Below are 20172 nucleotides of genomic sequence, written 5' to 3'. Positions count from 1 at the left end.
AGTACCAAACTAATACCGATACGGGAACATAAAATCATTTCAGTATCGGTTTGAGCAGAATCCCAAACCGTTCCCAGCCCTAGTTCATATATATGAAGCTCACAATCTTTCAATCCATTTGAATTTTGTATATTGAAAATGATTGAGTTGCTTCTATATATATGAATTTTGTCTAAACTCTAAACCGTAAACTCTCGATGAAGTTGGAGATTTAGATTGTTTCTCTACTACTTCTTGCTTATCTTTTCCCGAACTTCTAGTTTCTCATCTTCCACCTCCGATAAATTTTAGAGTCCTACATTACAATATTCTATCATACATACAAATTAAGTCTTATTTTTGTTCAGTGGACAATATACCACAATCTCAAGTTGTGGATTCTACACCACTTTCTACCCCAGAAATATATCATTGATCGTATTGCAATGTGAGTACTTTTCGATCACCACATTCCACTGGGAGAAAATTTAATCTTATCAAGCGTGTCAAATTAGTGAAGATTGGCATCAGGCATGACTAACTAAGATTAATTCATTTATATTATTACTAATAAATAAAAAATTTAATTTGAAGTCTTATTCTTCGGGTATCATGCTAAGTAAGTAACTAATTAATAAGTACCGTACCGGTGTTAGCGGTGTATAAGAGCTGCATAGAGGAGTTCATTCCAAGTATCTGGAACTCCAGCAAGACACCAATGGCTGCAATCCATGTCGTTGTGACCACCATGGCCGTACACAGATGGATGGCCATCTTTTCTTAGTTGGGAAAGGATTGTCACATTTAGCAAGTAAACCGGAAATGACATGGAATGCAGCACTTTTTCTACTACTTGCAACGGTGGAAGTGATTCTACCGGATACTGAGTCCCAGCCACCGGTTGTATTTGTCCCTCGCAACTTTTTGCAGTTGGATCCCTCCAATCACTTGCACTGGTGAGGAAACCGTTACACAATCGATCAGTTCGAGAAAAATGAAAGAATAATTAAGCTACATATGTAACTACAAAAGATGAGTTACGGTATATATATTAATTAAATATATATTGTCATTTTCCCTACCCTTTAATTAATGAATTACTCTGTCTTAGCCCTCACTAGTGTAATCGGATATAATCAAAGGCTGGTTTAATGAGACATGCATCTCTACTAATGATATGGTTGTTAATTAATTCTTAGTCTTGCAATGTACGTAACATGTTAAACCTAACGTCACCGTGATCGACCAGATATATGATCGTCTGGTTTAGACAGGGATTGGAAATCAGGAACAAGGAGTCTTACTTATCGTGATCTGGGGAAACTCCTTGGAAGAAAACTCTGGTTCTTGTTTGGTCCACATTTGCGTCCACCCATTTAGCCCATGTTTTGAGCCCTTTCTCATACGCAACCAAACGATCCATGTCTATATAGGTACTGTTTCCTTCTTGAATAAGATCCCAACTGCAGCACATACAATTTTTATTTCGTATATATTAAAATTATAGCTCACTGGAAACCTGTTAATTAATACTGACATATAAATACTTCAATATAATCAGCTACCAAAGTTCACGTCATTAGAAGGTCGGTCTTGCTTACGGTTGCTTTCTTCCGGTGTGCAGCCACCAATGCCATGAGTTGAAGATCAAGAAGTCGATTCCTTTCCAAAGTTTCCCGCTTGCAATAGAGTCGAGCTTAAGAATTCGGCCAGCAGGTGTTGCTATAGTATCGACTAGAAATGCATTCCGAGAGAACATCACCTTAACACTGTATCCCTGCAACCGTACACAGAATCATATATACTGAATTTGGGATTGCACATATGCACAGCAGGAATTATAGGACTATATATACACACATGAGTGACAAAGATATATATACCTGTAAATCCAATTTAAAATAGGGTCTAATTAATCAATCATATACTGAAATTATATGACATACATGCATGGCTTGCATGCTAGCAAATCGAGCATTCAATTTTCACATGTGGACCTGGTAACTACACAGGAAATAGTTCTACCTAACACTTGGTTCTCCCTTTTTCTATTACTTTAATTTGCCGCTGAAGGGGAGCTTAATTTGTTTAATTATAAGCACTTTTATATCGTATGTATATACGTACGTATGTAACTATCTGGCCTGGTTCTTGTTCAACTCAGCACTAGCTATAACAATAGGAATGGATTTGTTCGGAGATATATAAAGTACATGATCTTGACCGGCTATAACTTTAAGAAGCATAAATTCGATATCCATCATTGCGGTTGTTATATCTTTCCAGCTCATGTGTGCATTGGTAGCCAACTAATCTTCTAAAGAGTTGGTAGCTCACTGATACATGGATTGTTGAAACTGAACTGTCAATCGCTGGCATTAACAAATGCATGATTAATTAGCACATTACGTTCGACACTAATAATGTGAGGCTCGCGCAGTTGGAGAACCTAGCTCATAATATTATTAGTAGCGAAACAATGAAAACTAGAGCCGCCAGAAATCGAGTCTTACCGGGAAGGTGAATGTGGATAGATCTCCTGCCCTAACAAGTGTATACTTGGCGTCTGGAACAGCTATATGAAGCATACAAGTGAGTGACTGCCATTGGTTTAAACTCAACGAGTCCCCAACAAACATGAAGCTCTTCCCTCTATATCTTTCCAAGAAATCTTCACCGTTGAACCTGCTACGTACAACACATCAATTCATCAAGTTTTCTAACAATCACATGATCATTTGCAGAAGGTCCAGTTCAGTAAAGCCATCAAAGTTACGTTTCTAGCAGAGATTAAGGAAAAAGTTAATGAAAGTAACTTCCCTCAGTTGGTTTGGGTGGCACAGCCCGTTGCAAAAGTCCCCCCGTTTTTTTGATCCATTTCTTTAGTTTAGTCTTTAGGGAGCCAAAGCTTGACTTTACTAATAAAATAAGGCTCGTCCTATCGAGCTCTAATTAACTAAGTCGTGTGGATTTAGTAACCCAACAAAGGCTTGGCCCTACGGAGAAAAACTTGTGTTTTGGTTGTTTCTGAATTATGCATTACAAAATTACAAGAGTAATTATAGATTGTTCTATTTGTGTGTGTGTGTGTGTATAAGATACAATAAGAAACTATATATAATATATTCTAGTATCAAACAAGTGGAAATCAAGTTATCAATTTGATTGATCACAATACCAATTATTTGCTTGCTCGAAAGTTCGCTTCTTCAAAGATATGATGAAAAGAGCCCCCCTTTTTTTTCTAAACTAGATATCGGTCTTTGCTGGTATTAGTGTTGTAGTTACATAGATGGAATTCAAGGTCTTTCATTTGAAAAAAGAAAATTAGAAACATGTGAAATGGCACTGTGACATCTTCAAATTGGTATCTCTAGCTTTCTGATCATAGCACCCAGTAGTACCTCAATCAAATTGATATCTTTGAAGCATAAAAAAAATATCTTTGTAAAATTATTGACAAAAGAAAAGACATGTATACAACTCTCAATCTATTGACCAAAAAAAAAACTCTCAATCTTGAGCATAAAAAAGTAGCAGAATTACTCACCGAAGAAACAGTTGGCTTAGAAGCAGCAAGCGGAACTCTATTGCAAAGCAAGACTTAAACTTCTTCTTTTTTTAACTTTAAATGATCTCAGGATATATAGTTTCTTAGTTCTTTGTATGCTAAATTAAGGCCTTGAAGAGAAAAAGAGAAGCATACCAGCATTTACCAAAATACTTATTTTCAATTTATCGAACTAAAAATGCAGAGATATGGTCATCAGGTCATCTTACCTTGTTAAGTTGCAGCCAGTGGGCTGCCACCGGAATTGGAGATATAATTTGTCTGGACGCCCATTTTGTATGCAAGTGAACTCTCTCTCCATGAAGGGGCATTGTGATGAATTGTAGAGAGGGTATGACTCGTCGGAAACCCACATCCCTCGGAAAATATCACACCCTTCATTTCCAGCTTCTCTTCTTTCAACTTCTGCATGCTGCCGCTGATAATCTCCATATACATGGTAGTGCAGAAGAGTGAGCACCACAAAAACTGTGCTCATGGAATGATTCGCCATGAGAGAGAGAGAGAGAGAGAGAGAGAGAGAGAGAGAGAGAGGTTGGAGGCTCTCACAATATGTGTGAAGTTCATTCTCTCTTTTATTTTCTAGTATTATAGGTGCATTACGAGATACATTAGTTGAATTTTAAAAATATGCATGGTTAGTGCCAAGGCCTACTGATATAGAATCATCGATCATACATGTTATGAACCGAACTTTCGTTATTACTCTCTTTGTAAAATTCTTCAAACTAGTAAAGAGTTTATGTCGTATAATTTCTCGTTCTGTACTCTTTTCTTGTGTTGTCCGTCCGTCTAGAAGTCTGTTATGACAAAGAAATCACTCATAAGGCTTTGATTTTGATAACTGTTTTAGATAGAATTGGTAACTCCACTGGACACTAGGTAGGTAGAACTGATTTCAGTTGGGCTCACATAATGCACATCCAGTGTTTGACATAATAACGACATAACTAAACTAAACCGGTGGGCTATTCCATGTTTAACGAAAAACCTAGCCTTCTTGTTTCTTTAATTTTTTTCAACTCTAAAATATACTCTTCAAAAATCGTTTTAGTTTTGGTTTCAGCAAACCGGAGTTGATTTGAGAAATTTATGCTATTTCAAAGCTTGGTTCTGTGTTTAATCATTCATTGAACTCTGCTAGTCATTATGGGTATTTGCAACTCTTTTCTTATTGTTATGAATGTGGTAACAATTTTAAAGAAAGGACCAGTAAGTACGAACAACAGAATAGTAACAGGCCAATAAGGCGTGGGTATTGCATAAGATAGAAGCGTCAATAAGAGTAGCATGAACTAGCATTCCAACTTCTGGTATTTATCAGTTGCATTTGGCCAAAAGCCCGCAACTTTTAATCATGAACTAGATCATACATGCATGTTCAAGAATATGCAACACAAGAATAAAAACCAAAGAAAACTCTAATAGACACAAAAGCATCTGAGCTTTAGGTCTCAGAAGATAATTATACTACGACCATCACTTACATATGCAAAACATCTGACCACTGGCTACAAGGAATGAAATCAATAAACTGTGTCTAAAACTTTAACAGACCTAAACCTTGACACGCTATGTAAGGTCACATTCAGTTTCATTCTAAACAGCTAAACGCCCATAACTCAAGGATATAGAGATCAACTTGTCTCACTTCCAAACTGTTTCTAGATATCCTGAAAAGATACGGTGGCAGATCCCCTCCTTTTGGCCCTCGGCTGAGATGAGTGCTCTCTCCAACCAGTCATATAAATAACCTACAAAGCCCAAGAACATTGTCAAGCAAGTATCTAACTACTTTTTCTGCAATGATATAACAATTACAAAAGACCGATAAATATTTTCCCAGTGTTTCACATACAAAATTATTGATGCAGGTGACTTTTCAAGTGGTTAAGAAATACAACAAGAGGTTAACACCATTGCATCTTCAATAAAAAGCTTTAAAACAAGATGATGGAACAGAGAACACAAGAGATGAGACAACTACAGGATTTCAGTCAGGATGTGGGAGACTTCTGATGTGAAAAGGTAAACAAGACAAATGAGAACTTGAAGATTTTCCATGAACAGGACTTAAAGACAGTTCACAACTTTGACTGGGCTGCCCACTACTCTGGAAGAGTTGAGCAATTTATCCTACGAGCCCCTCTTGAACGATCAAGCCAAGGTTGAACACATGAAATGGTTTAATCGCTTCCTCTTTAGCTCCTTATAAAAACGTGAAATGATGAACTACAAAGTAAATATAGTTTGAATAACTGAACTAGATGGTCTAGAGACCCCAACAATAGGGAACTCATCTCTTTCCAAATCCAATGACTCACATGTATAACCATCCCAATACAATGCCTTTGCCTTAATTTATATAATGATATAAAATTATACGTATATTACATTATACAATTTGTTACTTTTTTATTACAAATATCCACAATAACTTTATTCGTAATTCAAATAGGAATACTACTTCCGGAGTTTTTTTATTTATGAAAAAACCAAAGCCCCTTATCAGATTTGAACAGTAGAAGCTTTGACAAAAGCAAGACGAGGAAGCGGAGCTGTCGTATAAGCCCCCCGACCGACTGAAATACAACAGTCGCGACCTACTTTGATTCAAAACTAAGGGCGAAGGGTCCAAAGGACACGCAAACGGCTTTCTATCATAGTTTGCAAGGGTTGCAAACCTTAACTACTTAAGTAGCAAAGGCCGCTTTCAGTTGGTATGAAAACACAGGTTGATGCTACTTCGTTAATTTTCAAGCTATAAATTGTATAGGAACTTATTACATTGTATTTCCTGAAAGGTTGCAGGGATGGTGCCATCTTCTGCTGTGAACATAGAATCATAAATTGCTGTAGTGACTATACCTGTATCTCTTTTGAGCATCTGAGTTTTAGATAATGGGGACAACACATGACCAATATAAATTTGATAATTTAGAATTCTTATTACTTGTAATGCAAGAAAAACAATTTTTTTGACTGAAAGTAAAAACTTACAGGGTTCCTTTGTAGAAGGGCATTGGTTTCACCCATTGCACGGAGATGTTCTATGAGATCCAGAGCTGCACCAAATATTTTTTTAAAAAAAGTTGTAAAGAATGTTAAAAAGAATCAAAAAGTTGAGTATGAGATCGATGTGGATTCAAATGAACTGAACTTCAAGCATATCGAGATCTATTAAACCGTTGTATATCAAAACATAATTTGGCCCCTAGAGTGTGACTGGTATCATGAGAGAGGTAATCTAATGTTGGTCCTTGTATTATATGCATTACAATAACTGGCCTATATCCATGTCTTCACACAGATAAGTCACAACAGCAAAAAAATAAAATATAAGGTTGCATCATCTTAATATAGATGACCTGGCAGATCATATTGTTTTAAAGAGACCAGGAGAGCTGGACTTATTAAACATACTCATAAAAAACTAGCAATTTAGAGATCCACTGCATAACATTTTATGAGGAAGAAAGAAAAAGACTGAGAGTGGTGGGAACTGGAACCAAAATCAGCTCCAGAAAACGAAAACGAACTATAAGACTAATCTTAACTCTTAAGTGATTATTTAAGTGATCAGACAGATCAAGTTACCATATTAAACTAACCTGATCTTGAACTCTTAATTGAAAGAAGAGGAAAATGACAACCAAGATAGGCTACTATCTTACATATAGGGCTTCTTGGCTGCGGACCTCCGCACAGTGCGGATTCAGCGATTACGGCAACCAGCGACGCACAACGACATCTGCGCCGGCCACTCTCCCCCCTCCCGGCGCTCCTGTTTGTGCCTGCCGGAGTTGCAGCGCCGGCCCACGCCAACATGAATCTCAAAATTTCAAGTTTCTGGGCACCGTGCAAAAAATTCGAGATTTCGGCCGGCACAAACAGAAGCTCTGGGGGGGGGAGCACGGCCGGCACCATCCGCGCGTCGCCGGAATCGCTGACGTCTGCACTTTAAGGGCTATGCGGACATCCTCTCCATAACCGGCATGTGTATATGTGTGTGTGTGTGTGTGTGTGTGTGTGTGTGTGTGTGAACTGTCAGAACTCATAAGGGAATCGATAATCAAAGGAGCCTTGGCAAGCAAATTCAGAAGCATCAAAATTTCTATTAGAGGCCAAACTGTAACATAGATAAGGCCGTAAGGGAATCTCACCACTTGGATATCTCACTACATATTCATCAAGATCAACACCTGGTAGGGTAAAGCCTGCCATGGTCAAAAGATTTCCTGCATCCCGCACCTAATCCAGAGGGTGAAAAAAAAGAGTTATCAAACCCAATGGCAATAACCACATGTGTTACTGCAAGTTTATAGAAGAAAGACAGAAGGGAAAAAAGCCCACATTGCATGAACAAACAAACTTTACTTGTTTATAGGCACATAAAGAAATGTCCCGAGAAGGGAAACATCAAGTTCAAACAGAGCATTACTAATCAAAAATATCGATTGTGAAGGTAATATAAGAACAAATTATGCAACATTGTACCATACTAAACTTCCCAGATCCCACATTGGATGTCATTCATATTAATCTAGTAAAGAAGCTATTTGCCAATATGAGAAAATTACAGATATGTAAAGGCAACAAAGGCTTCGTCTCAACTTTAAAACGCTGCCACTATATAAGATGTCAAAAAGATCCACATATATTAACATGAGAACTGCCAAGATATATCAAATAGAACAGATTCCCCACAGAAAATAAATTAAGTCAAAAATAACGGCTGCTTGGACTCAGACAAAAAAAAAATCAATGCAATAGATTACATACTTGTGCCAAAGGCGAAATCCTTGGACTGATGCCTCCTTCACGCTCCATTTGTGCCACAATGCATGCAATTCTTAGCTCTCTAGTAACAGTAAATCAAGTAGTCAAATGTATATTAGCATAAACTATTTCAATATCTGTAATAGAAAACCAAAGAATAACAACTTTAAGGTTTCTCCGCTAAGAATTAGTTTTAATGCCAATCTGCACTGTCAGACATAGTTTTTACTCAGATATTTCCATATCTTGTTATTTGATGCCATCAAGACGAATTAATGACACTCCTGATCATATATACCAGTACAAATAGAAGAACAAAACAAAATATACAAAGATTAAAATAAAGCAAGTCTACAACAAAAATGCATTAGTAATGAAATTAAAGCATCAGCCAATGAAATCCATAAGCAGCAAAGCTCCTCAAATGAATTTTCTGTAACTACTGCAATAAGTCTAAATACTATTTGGTGCATATTTAGCATTAAATATTTGATATCCTAAAGAAAAGCGTTGGATTTAGAAACAAACCCATGTGCTATTACTCTCACTCAAATGAATTTTATTCATAATTGTCTCTTGAATCACAAGCTTTATCAGTGTAAGCAGGTTTGAGCTGCGTCGGCGGCGGCGGAGGAGAAGAGAGAGCGTGGGGGTCGGCTTCTCCGGTAGAGAGAACACCAGGGTTTCATTTAAAAATGGAAAAGTGGGAGAAGAGATGGAGTTGGATTTAGAAGAAGAAGAAGAAGAAGAGAGTGGTAGATGGGTGGTTTTGCGAGATAACAGAATGTAAAGAACTGTGTAATGGAGATGGTATGATGGCATGATGCGGTGGGGATTCTAATGCATGATTTGGCTGTGCAATTGAAGGACCCAGATTAGGAGTTAAGGGAGAGGAAGACAGACTTGACGGGGTCGGAGAAAAAGGAGGTCGGCTATGGGGCCGGCGACGGAGCCACAAAGGCGGAAAGAATGGAGGAGGAAGATGGGGTCGGAGGAGAGTACAGTGGTGAAAAAAAAATTCTTGATTATAGACTATGCTGAATTTTTTACACCCCCGAGCCACTAAATTTTCGGGGAAACGGAAATTTCGAGAATGTAAAAATTAAAAATTTTGATAGAATTTTTAGAAAAATATTGATTTTAAAAAAATAATTAAATAAATTGATGGAAATTTATATAAAAATATGAAATTTTGAAATATGTGTTTATTTGATCAATTATCTATTATATTTCATAAGAAAATTATTATATAATTATTAATCTCTAATGAGTTATAGTAATTTAAGGTAAAACAATCGTTATGTTTCAGGATGAAATAATTGTGTATTATTGAATGATATGGGGGCCTATATATAGGCATTACAAAACCACAATCCCGTAAGATTCGGAGTCCTAATCTATTACGGAGATGTTAATCTATCTCCTAACATGAAACATATTAGGCTAAGACACATACAAGTGTAGAATAGTAATTCTCCCGGAACACTCCCCCTTGTGTCGCATGCCTAGGTTGCATGGTGCACACATCGTTGCCTCGGTAAAAACCTTGTCAAGCAAAATAAAAACCTCTTGGGTAAAAACAAAAGCTTGATCGAAGGGAAAAAGAGCACAACGCACCGTTTACATTTGATAGCATCATGTGAGGTAGACTCCCCCTGAAGTCTACGAAACAACTCCCCTTGATTAGTGCCATAATCATGGAGTACAAAGAACAACGTACACAACGTTCATTACATGCTTCTCAAACGTAGTCTTGGGCTAATGATTAACCATTAATCTAGCCACACATCCTTAGATCATCCATGCTATACTTAGCCAAACTTAGATCTTAGGAAACAAGATTGCATAACAACTCAAAACAAGAGTTTGCAATGAAAATCAGATTCTCGGGTAGAATGACCTTCACTCACTTAAACGGCCATAACTTCTTCGTCAAAATAGGTATCAGCGAACCGTAAAATGTTCTGAAAAGTAGACACCCGTGGCTTTCCAGTGACATAAGATTCACAACCTCATCCGATCGGAGAAGTTCACAATGCTCTGTCGAATTTGACTGACTTGCAAATTTCCGGACAGGACTGTCCTACTTTGCTAAAACGGTCATAACTCATTCAATATGATAGCTATGAACGAAAGGTTGATGTCCCTTCAAAGTAGACACATATACCTTTCCAACGGTACTAATTTCACCATATTTCATTAAGCGAGCTGTCCTGTAGGTCTCGTTGAAGTTGACCTACGAAACTGGACAGATTCTGATTTGTCACATTTAATGTGTCTTTCGCGAAAAGAATGGGGGAATGGACCAATGAAGGACTGATTTTGGTCCAAGACGGAACCGTACGCATCCTCTACGCTACCAGTGTCGACTGCTACACCAAGGCGTACGTTGATGTTGCTGGAGCTGCTGGCGGCGTTGGTGGGGATAGGATTTGTGTTGGTTCACTAAGTGTAGAACTAAACCCATGTCAAATAAGCAATGCAAGTCCAATGACAATGCATAGGCGCATAGTTAATCACGTCATAATGAAAGCAATAGTGTCCCAACAACACTAGCATGCATGAATGTATAGCTCATTGAATCTCTTCATCATCTATACTTAGACGGAATAGAGAATCAAGAATTAGCTTCATATGAACACATATGGATATGAGTTCTTGCAACCGATTGTACTACGTTCTCTCGAACGTCACAATCTGATTACATAAGCTCTCCGTGGTCTGGAGACATTTAAAGTCCCTCGGGCACTCTCATATATGTGTCAAGATCCCTTTACAGATATTCTATGACCACTATCATATGCTGCAAATCAGTTTTCATGGACACTACTACTGATCAAGTAGCGGAAAGCAATTATGTCCATAACGAGAGAATATAACTCATCGTACTCAATACTAGGATAATGAGACAATCTTTGCGCCATAAGTCCTGCATATATTGCATGACTTCATCTTTCTCATTACACTTACGAACAACGACCAACATAACAAGTCTAGTTCAGCCTGTATTGATTCTTTCCACTTCGGTCAAGTTGTTCATCGTTGATGCTTTACAATGGAATAAGAGCATAAGCGAATACATCATCAATCATGGGAGATCAATACATTAAACACACGCGCGCGCTGTATACGATCAATTCGTGAGATTTCTATTCTTCTCTAACATCAACAAAATGAGTCTGTAGCGTCCCACAGAAACTTAGTTGATACACATGTTTAGAGGATATCTCTTGATGATGGGCGAAATACTTGTGCCTACTCACTTCGCTTCTTTCTGGTTTTGATTCCAGAGAATAATGGTCTCCCCCTCATCTAGGCAGGAGCCAAGACCGAAGCTATGACCCTTACTAGTCCATCTTTGCGTTTGCCGCCCTTGTTTTGTGGTGCAATGCCACGGGCGCCGACAACACCACAACGTACGATGGTGTCATCGCCGGCTTCCTTCCCACTGTCAGGGATGGTGCCAACGGTGCTAGGACCAGGTCATATGAAATTCTCTCATATTCTGAGAGTTCCAACCTTACCGGCACATCACAGCATTTATGTGCGATCTCGTCACTTTCGCAATATCGGTAAAGTCATTGAGCATCGAATCTTTGACTTTCTGGAGGTCGATAATGCGTTGCACATTTGCTCACTTTGAGTAGTGCGGGATCTTAATGAGACATAGTGCCACACCACGTCAATTCCTGGCGTTAAAACCAGAATGGGAGCATTCCATATCTCCCCCTAACGACGGGAAGTATGTCTCATCAAAGTGACGGTCTGCTAATATCGCAGGATAGAGATCAACGGTTGTAGATTGGAAATAGCGGACAAGTGTTGGTGATTCATAAATCATAACCAACCAGAATACTTAATCGTTTCAAGTAGACCCATTGAGATAGCTACAATAGAGGCACATAAATAACTTTAACCAAATAGGCGTTAGTGAAAAGAACGTTGGGACTGTATCCAGTGACCATCTGGTACGCACTAAACGCTTGGCAAGTTGTGGGTCTGAAACGAATAAGTGTCGCTGCATGCAACATCATTACATATCCCCATGCAAAAATCATCAGGTTAGAACCCATAACAAAGTCCGAGCTCTGCTAGATCGTGCGGTGAATGAACATGAGGAATAATATGTTCAACGACGATCCCAGTAGACATGCAAAACGAAATCATCAAAGTCGTGGAGGTGAACTATCCAACGGTATCCAATCAAATAGATTTGAGAGGATAGGAAGGGTGGTGAGCCCTTAGGATGATCATCATAGCTAAAACTTTTAGCGAATGCAGCGTTTCTTGTGGAAAGCAAAGCGACGTGTGACCAACGCGTCGATGCTCTTAACTTATACCATAAAAATACCGAAAAATGTCCGCATTCGGTTAGATAGGGTCCACTAATGTCACCTTAAATACTTCGTAAGAATGGAATGTTCTCGGTTGGAGCATTAGCAAATAAGGACTTCCTTGAAATCTAGCAAAAGAACAAGCTTTGCAAAATGAGCGATGAGCATCATAGATTACCATGGAGGCATTAGAAAACACGGGAGGCATCACAAGATCCTGTGAAGGAGGGGATGCCGCCACCGACGGCCTTAATGCCATGGAGCCGCCGAAATAGGCAGGCTCGGCCTCACCGTGTGGAGCATGGGTGAGGTGGTCCTCCAATCGCTTCGTGAACTTATCTACACAATACGCCGTAGGATATTGTAAGAGAGGGGATTGAAACAAATGGCAATTCCATCGAATGTATCACATGGCAATAGAACTACATTCTTCAACTCTAGAGTTGGAAAAACATGGTATTGGAGCAGTTGAATACCAAACAATTTGGGTGGTAAAAACCATCCAATTGGTGCGGGTGGTCACCAATAATAATAAAATCATTTGAGCTATGGAACGACTTGGAGAAAACCGGAAAATTAACCGGAAAACCATGTCAAATTAACTCAAAACCGGGTGAATTTTGGACTAGGAAAACATGGCAGCAAGAACTGCTGAGATATGCCGGAAAAATGACAAGAAACGACAAAAAAAAAGTCAGAAAAACTCGTCGGAAGCCGGCGGCACCGATTGCCGGAAATCTGGCCGGCAGTGGCCGGACTTGGCCGGTATGGAGGACATAACTTCAGGTCCGACAGGGAACGCCGTCCGGAACCGGATGGCAGTGCCGAAAACGCCGGAATATGGCCGGAAGGCGGCGAATACGCCGGTAAAACGTCAAAAAACGTTCCGGAAACGCCGGAAAAATAACCGGGAAAAACGACGTCAATTTTGAGTTCCGAGGTCCGTTTTCCAAATTTCAAAGTCCAAAATCACAATGTAGTGCTATTGGGGTCCCATGTAACCCAAAAGCGGCCAATTTAAAAACCACGTGAGTTGCAATGTTGACCATGCATGCTAAGCCAAGGCAAATAAAATTCTCACGAGTCAATCTTGTAAACAAGAAATACGAGAGATTTTATAGAATATGCCAATATTTAATACAACACAAACAAGCTTCCAATTCCAATAGATGACTTAAGCTAAAGTCGAGCAATAATCATGGCAATGCCAACGTCATACTTGAAAAATAGTAAGCAGAAGACATAGTCAAAATAGATTCACTAATTAAAAGTCTGTAGCAACAAAATCTTGCATATCGGATTGAGCGGAGCCTTAGCCTGAGGCTCAAAAATGTGCTTACTTGAGAATGGAAGAATGTTACGTTTCCATCTCCAAAATTCCCTCAAGAAATAGATACAGGTGCCAAAAATGTCATGCGTTTCTTTGATGTGGAGTATGCATCAAGGTCAACTCTGATAATACAACGTCATAGACGTTCATTAAATCACTTTTAAGTGTGTCCCATAGAATTCGTTATTTTTGGGATCTTTTTGTCAACAAATAGTGCTGCATCAGAGTAATGAATCAACTCAAATAAATGAGTACGTAGACCTTGAGATTATCGTTTATAGACATGAGTTTAGGAAAACTCAAACATTCAAATAACAGTCGCGATGGCGACGCATCCATAAGAAACGAGGGTTGTATAGGTTTCAAATAATCGAAATATTCAAGTATGTAACCGGAATTAGAAGGGTTGTGATGTATATGGTCACAAAATAATCGATGCATATCGGCGATTCTCATGATCGCACCCAAAACAGCGGTGCACTCAGGCGACCACACGAAATCGATATCTTCCTTTTTAAATAATAACGTGACTCCCCCAGGACCGTCACATGAAAAACGTCGACCAAGAGGGGAATCATATCCCTCTTTGGTCTCATCGGCATTATAAGAAAGGCCGGAAAAGAAGATATGAAAAAGGCTAATAGCGCCCGATAATTTATATATATATGTTCAAAAGCAGCAACTTTAAGAAAAACATACTTGTTGGTCTGCCAAATAGACCGCATATAAGTAAATTGCTCTGCAAATCGATCGTCATGCATGAAGTTGCTTATTGAATTCCTTTTCGATCTTCGTCCGATGACATAAAATCTTGGGAGGGTACGATCAAAATCGTATGTAGATGACAAAAGTATCATCCATCTCGGCATGAATGTCATCACCATAGTACGACGAGTGATCACTTTTCCTATGCAAGCACGTGAAACATAGTTAGAAAATGAAAACGTGCAAATAAACGATTTAATAAGCAATAGGAAAATAAAAAGGAAAAAAGAGAAATAGTTTAAAGGCCCAAAAGGGTAGAGAAGACGGGAGTAGCTTCTCTTGAGCGAAGAGTTTGCTTGTGCAGTTCGAGTTCATTGCGTATATATGCGGGAGGAGCAATTTTGAATCCTCTGATGCGGGGTTTTTCGGGGCAAAAAGATGTTTTTGCGGAGCGAATGCGGAGGATACCCTGCGTGGATGCGGAGGCTGCGTGCAGGGGCAGCAGGGGGGTCGCAGGGGCAGCAGGGCAGCAGGGGCCGCAGGGCAGAATCTGCGTGCGGGGCTGGCTGCGTGCGGTGCTGCATGCGGCTGCGATGCGGGGGCAGCAGGGGTGCGTGCAGGGCTGCGTGCGGGGCTGCGTGCGTGCGTGCAGGGCAGGGCTGCATGCGGGGCTGCGGGGGCAGCATGCAGGGGCTGCGCGCGGGGCTGCAGAGGTAGCAGCGGGGGGGGGGGTGCAGCGACGGCGAGCAGGGGCTGCGCCGATGAGGAACGTCGACAGGAAGATGTCGGAGGCCAGAGACGACGGTGGCCGGCGGTGGAGAAGAGAAAAAATTTCTAAGGCTCTAAAAGTTCAGGGTTTTAGAGCAACGTGGTGATAACGTGTTTCAGGATGAAATAATTGTGTATTATTGAATGATATGGGGGCCTATATATAGGCATTACAAAACCACAATCCTGTAGGATTTGGAGTCCTAATCTATTACGGAGATGTTAATCTATCTCCTAATAGGAAACCTATTAGGCTAAGACACATACAAGGGTAGAATAGTAATTCTCCCGGAACACGTTAAGAATTATTGAAAATATACTTTAAACATTTTTTATGACTAAGCCATCACCCTTTATATATATAATATATTAAATAGAAAATTACATGAGTGATTTTTAAAACTACATAGAGGATGTATGAGGTATAAAAAAATTACTATTTTCATTATCTCTCCTTGAATAGAACTTTGAGTATATTGTGAAGAATAGTTATTAAATTATACCTCTAATTTGTAGTTTTGCATATATTGACTTATATTCCAACCATATCGGTCATGGGCGATCCGGCTATGGGTTGTGGTACTGATAGTTACTGTTTGGATCAGACATTCCTCAACTTTGACCATAACCATAGCTTTGTGCAAATTGTCCATCAAATTGTGTTCATGTGTTTTCATTTGATTGCATCTCATAAGAGAATAAATATGGTAGATAAGGCATTGTTGAATTTCTCTCATAAGGATAAGATCCATCATTGCTTCCTCCTAGACCGAATGAGTAAAAAATGGAAGATAATGAATCAGCTTCATGCCTTAACATGCTTCATTGGCCTCTATCTCTTGGGACTATAAAAATATTTTAAAAAAAAATCAAATATAATAACAAAATTGGTGTAGCAGAGTTGGCTACGTGTTTGTGCTAGCAATTGATGGATCAGAGGTTCACTTTTCCCATCCTACGAATTTTGATTTTATTTGAAGGGCTTGATAATAGGGCATTAATTAAAACGTCTATAATAAACCATGTAAAACATCATCGTTAGTATAGAATAAGCAGTGATCGTTCAGTCTGGAGAATTGAAATGAACTCTAAACTTTTAGTCTTAACAAATAATAGGGGGTTTGAGATTGATTATTAAAGCTTTAGAGGATCATCTAATCATACAAGATTTCATTTAACATTTAGATTGACTTATAGCCTAATCTAAATTTGCATGCAATCGAATTCAATAACACTTAAGAGTATAAATCAAACAACATTACATTTAAGCACCAAATCTTTGTTAGAGACATGTTTCATGTGTGGCGTCACCAACCATGGTTTCACATGCAAATTTCCAGAATTTTTACCACTTTTAATCAACACAAACCGAACCTACTTAGGGCATGATTCGATTTTTGTCAATATGGTTGATAAATCTAGCACTCAAACACAATCTTAGGGACTGCATCCAAGCACTAAATTCATATGCACATATGTGAAAATTAGCTAAAAGTATGAGAAAGATTATTAGAACACAACAATAGAAATACAAACTCAATAATTATAGGAAACCATCAATTCGGCAAAGATCCAAAAATCCAATAAAAAATCTGAAAATTTCGATTCTTAATACAAAACAATAATCTCACACAAACATCATACTACAATCTTCATAGACAAAGTATTGTAGAAAATCAAAAATGAATAAACCCATAGAGATCAGTTGTGAGAATCACACGTTGTAGGAACCTTGAAGGTGTGCTTCAATGGTGATTTCGGTGGAGATGGAATTGGTATATGGGGGAGAACGGCTTATTGTTTTGGTGAAGGATGTTTAAGGTAGTATTTTGGTAGAGTTTTGGCTCTTGAATGCAAAGGAGAAGTGATATGGAGATGAGTTGAAGTCGTGTATATATAAGATGCACGGTTTGGTTTCTCTCTTTGATGTTGCCTCTTCCTTCCTATTATAATGTCATGATTTATTCCCTTAATGATCATCTTCTATTTAATTATTACATGACTTGGCTCCATTTCTCTTATTTTTACTTAATTAATCTTCATATTTATTTCTTTCTTTTTCTTTTCTTCTTCCCACGGCCAGGACTTATGCTTTAATCCCTTAAATTAGGTCATACTTTATTCCCTTAATGATCATCTTCTATTTAATTGTTGCATGACTTGGCTCCATCTCTTTTTCTTTAAGTATCTCTTCTATTTAATTTTTGCATGATTTGCCTTCATTTTGTTTTCTTTAATTATCTCTTCTATTTAATTATTGCATGACTTGTTGATGATAGGACTCCATGTGCATGACTTCTCCTTGTTACACTTTATTTCCCAAGCCGTGAGTAATTCTCCATGTAGCCAAGACTCTCCTTTATTTTTTCTCTAGTATTATCTCTTAAATCCAATCTAAAAATAAGAAAATAAAATCATAAGTAAGAGATAATTAGTTTCAAAAATTATGTCTGAATCTAGACAATTGTTGTCTTAAAAAGACACATGTAATATATGAGCTCAGCTAGATTAGGAAAGTTCCTAATTTGCAAAAATGAAACTTACTAGAATAAGAAAGTTACTAAAACATGAAAGTTCATTTAGAAAAGTTTCGCAAAAAGAGTTTCATATCAAGTAAGATTCTCCCAAATGATATGTTTCCTAGTCTAACAAGGAATCCTAGTGCAAGAAAGATTTCAAAATATCTTCAATGCGACCAAAACGTAGAAAGATGAAAACTCCTAATCCAACTAGGTTTCCTAGTCCTACAAGGATTCCTACTCAAACTAGGACCATAGACTAATTCTGCATTTTTAACTCATGTAAGCACAAAAATGCATCAAATACCGCCCAAGACTCTTACTACGACTCAATGACTCAATAGTACAACAATAAGGGTTAAGCAAAATACAAATGGAGGTAAAAACATGTTAAGAACGTCGCACAACTACGTATTTGTGCTTGCAATGGATGGATCAAAGGTTCACTTTTCTCATCCCACGAATTTCGATTTTATTTGAAGGGCCTGACATTGCCGATATTCTAAAAATATCCTGAGATTTCAAAAGTTTCCGGATATATCGGGAATTTTCGAAAATTTCCATCGAGAAAACGCTTAGTATGTAAGGGATATATCCATATGCCGAAAAATAAAAACTTTCGCGGAAATATCGAGAAAAGTATCGATATTTCAATCTTTACAATAAGTTCATCCTCTCTTTTTGTATTATAGGTACTTATCTTTATATATTAAAACAATTTGTCATACACAACTGTCAACTAAAAAATTCTAATTTTAGCCTCTATTGATTAAAACTTTAAACATTAGACAATAGTTAGAATTATTAAATTAATAAATAAAAATAGAAAAAAAATTGGGATGTGGGAGAAATTTTTGCCCACTACCTCTGCAATAACTACTTATTTTTTTCGTCTACCCAAATTAGTACGCACGTAAGGCGTGTCAAGAAACTATGTATATTACATGTAATACCCCGAAAATTAGTATCTAATTTTCAATGAGTTTTCCAAATATTTTAAGTTGGTACTTGACTTTTTATTATTTAACAAGAGTGAAAACGAAAGTGTTCGAACTATTAATTGCTCGGAAACGTTCATTTTGAAGGGTGTGTTGACTTTTTATTCGTTGTGAATCTTAAAAAACTTTTTTTATTGAAGTCATAGAGCTCATCAGTACGAGTTCGTAAATATATGATAAACATAATTTGGAAACCGTATGAAAAAAATTGTAATCAACAAAAGTAATGAGATTTCAAAAAAATTAAGTACAAATATAATTTTTGCTTCTTTAGGGTTTCATTTGTGCGAACCCCCTTTTTTCTCTTCTCTTCTCATGCCACACGCTCCCTCAAAATTAAAATGTTTCTTTTAACCAAACCCGATTTTTCCAGCGCCGCCCGACTGCGCCACTGACCCAGACCGACTCAGTTCTCTCTTCCGTGTTTCCCTATGGTGGTGGTGTGACATGGTTGATAGGAGCACAAAGTATGACGTTCTTAATGTATAAATGTTATATTCTTATGTTTTGTTACTTCTTATTTAGTTGTTTTAGGTTCATATTTGTAGTTTAGTATGTTTAGGTAGAGCTATGCCGAATTTGGATGATTTGATGATGAAATTGTGCTAAGTTTTAGAAATCTTTATTGAGTTAGGATTCCTTACTCGACTATGACTCTTCTTTCCTATTTTCATTCTTTCATATTCCTTAATTGTTGAATTCTTTTCAGGAAAGACAAATCCTATTTGGACAATGAGTAGTGATGTCATGATGCATTCCTAGTGAGACAATGAAGTCATGTCCGAGTTGGATAAGGAGAGGAGAGGCCGGCCTAGCCATTTCCTAGTTGAAGTAGGAGAGATGTGGTGCAGCCCCTATGTGTTTCCCAATTGGATTTGGTTTCCTACATCAAGTTGGATTTGGAGTACATGAATTAAAGTCCATATCAAAGAAGATTTCAACTTCCCAATCCAATTCTAGCTCCTATTTGGGACGGCATGAAGGCTTTATTGACTCCTATATATAGGGCACGGCCTCATTGTTTGTGCATCATTAACCTTGAGCACATACAAGCCAAAGCTCTACCGAATTTCATACTCACCCTTCCAAAAAATACTAAAAACCGATTCTACCATTCTTCACCATCATCCTTAGCCTGCAAGCACGATTGTGAAGAGGTTCCATCCCCTTAGAAGTTACTGCTACACCT

At 38.1% G+C, this 20172-nt stretch overlaps 2 protein-coding genes across 5 annotated transcripts; both read right to left on the bottom strand.

Annotated features, from left to right (window-relative positions):
- Positions 1–527: 527 nt before the first annotated feature.
- LOC126798948 (protein trichome birefringence-like 43) lies at positions 528–4078 on the bottom strand. 2 transcript variants are annotated; one of them, XM_050526045.1, is made up of 5 exons: positions 3760–4078; positions 2493–2667; positions 1581–1756; positions 1284–1442; positions 528–932 (listed from the first exon to the last, which is right to left on the bottom strand). In XM_050526045.1, exons 1-5 carry the CDS (start codon positions 4041–4043, stop codon positions 632–634), a joined length of 1095 nt encoding a protein of 364 aa, XP_050382002.1. In that variant the 5' UTR covers positions 4044–4078; the 3' UTR covers positions 528–631. The 2 variants fall into 2 exon arrangements, with proteins under 2 accessions (XP_050382002.1, XP_050382003.1); XM_050526046.1 differs by having other exon boundaries at positions 2493–2664.
- A 955-nt stretch (positions 4079–5033) lies between these two features.
- LOC126798957 (putative methyltransferase At1g22800, mitochondrial) lies at positions 5034–9307 on the bottom strand. 3 transcript variants are annotated; one of them, XM_050526057.1, is made up of 5 exons: positions 8858–9307; positions 8333–8411; positions 7714–7801; positions 6551–6615; positions 5034–5304 (listed from the first exon to the last, which is right to left on the bottom strand). In XM_050526057.1, exons 2-5 carry the CDS (start codon positions 8378–8380, stop codon positions 5215–5217), a joined length of 291 nt encoding a protein of 96 aa, XP_050382014.1. In that variant the 5' UTR covers positions 8381–8411; positions 8858–9307; the 3' UTR covers positions 5034–5214. The 3 variants fall into 3 exon arrangements, with proteins under 3 accessions (XP_050382014.1, XP_050382013.1, XP_050382015.1); XM_050526056.1 differs by lacking the exon at positions 8858–9307 and having other exon boundaries at positions 8333–8709; XM_050526058.1 differs by lacking the exons at positions 6551–6615; positions 8858–9307 and having other exon boundaries at positions 8333–8709.
- Positions 9308–20172: the final 10865 nt, after the last annotated feature.

This window comes from Argentina anserina, chromosome 6, assembly GCF_933775445.1.
Source record: "Argentina anserina chromosome 6, drPotAnse1.1, whole genome shotgun sequence".
Lineage (NCBI taxonomy): Eukaryota > Viridiplantae > Streptophyta > Magnoliopsida > Rosales > Rosaceae > Argentina > Argentina anserina.
This window is presented reverse-complemented; position numbering and strand designations above follow the sequence as displayed.

Bases quoted from the DNA above. Each gene is read 5' to 3' on its own strand.
- LOC126798948 (XM_050526045.1), bottom strand. From the start codon at position 4,043: ATGGCGAATCATTCCATGAGCACAGTTTTTGTGGTGCTCACTCTTCTG. The intron at 2,668-3,759 runs GTAAGATGACCT...TGTTGTACGTAG, and splicing joins ACTGGCTGCAACTTAACAAG to CAGGTTCAACGGTGAAGATT. The intron at 1,443-1,580 runs GTAAGCAAGACC...TATGTGCTGCAG, and splicing joins CACACCGGAAGAAAGCAACC to TTGGGATCTTATTCAAGAAG.
- LOC126798957 (XM_050526057.1), bottom strand. From the start codon at position 8,380: ATGGAGCGTGAAGGAGGCATCAGTCCAAGGATTTCGCCTTTGGCACAA. The intron at 7,802-8,332 runs GTATGTAATCTA...CCTCTGGATTAG, and splicing joins GGATTTCGCCTTTGGCACAA to GTGCGGGATGCAGGAAATCT. The intron at 6,616-7,713 runs GTGAGATTCCCT...TATTTGGTGCAG, and splicing joins TGTAGTGAGATATCCAAGTG to CTCTGGATCTCATAGAACAT.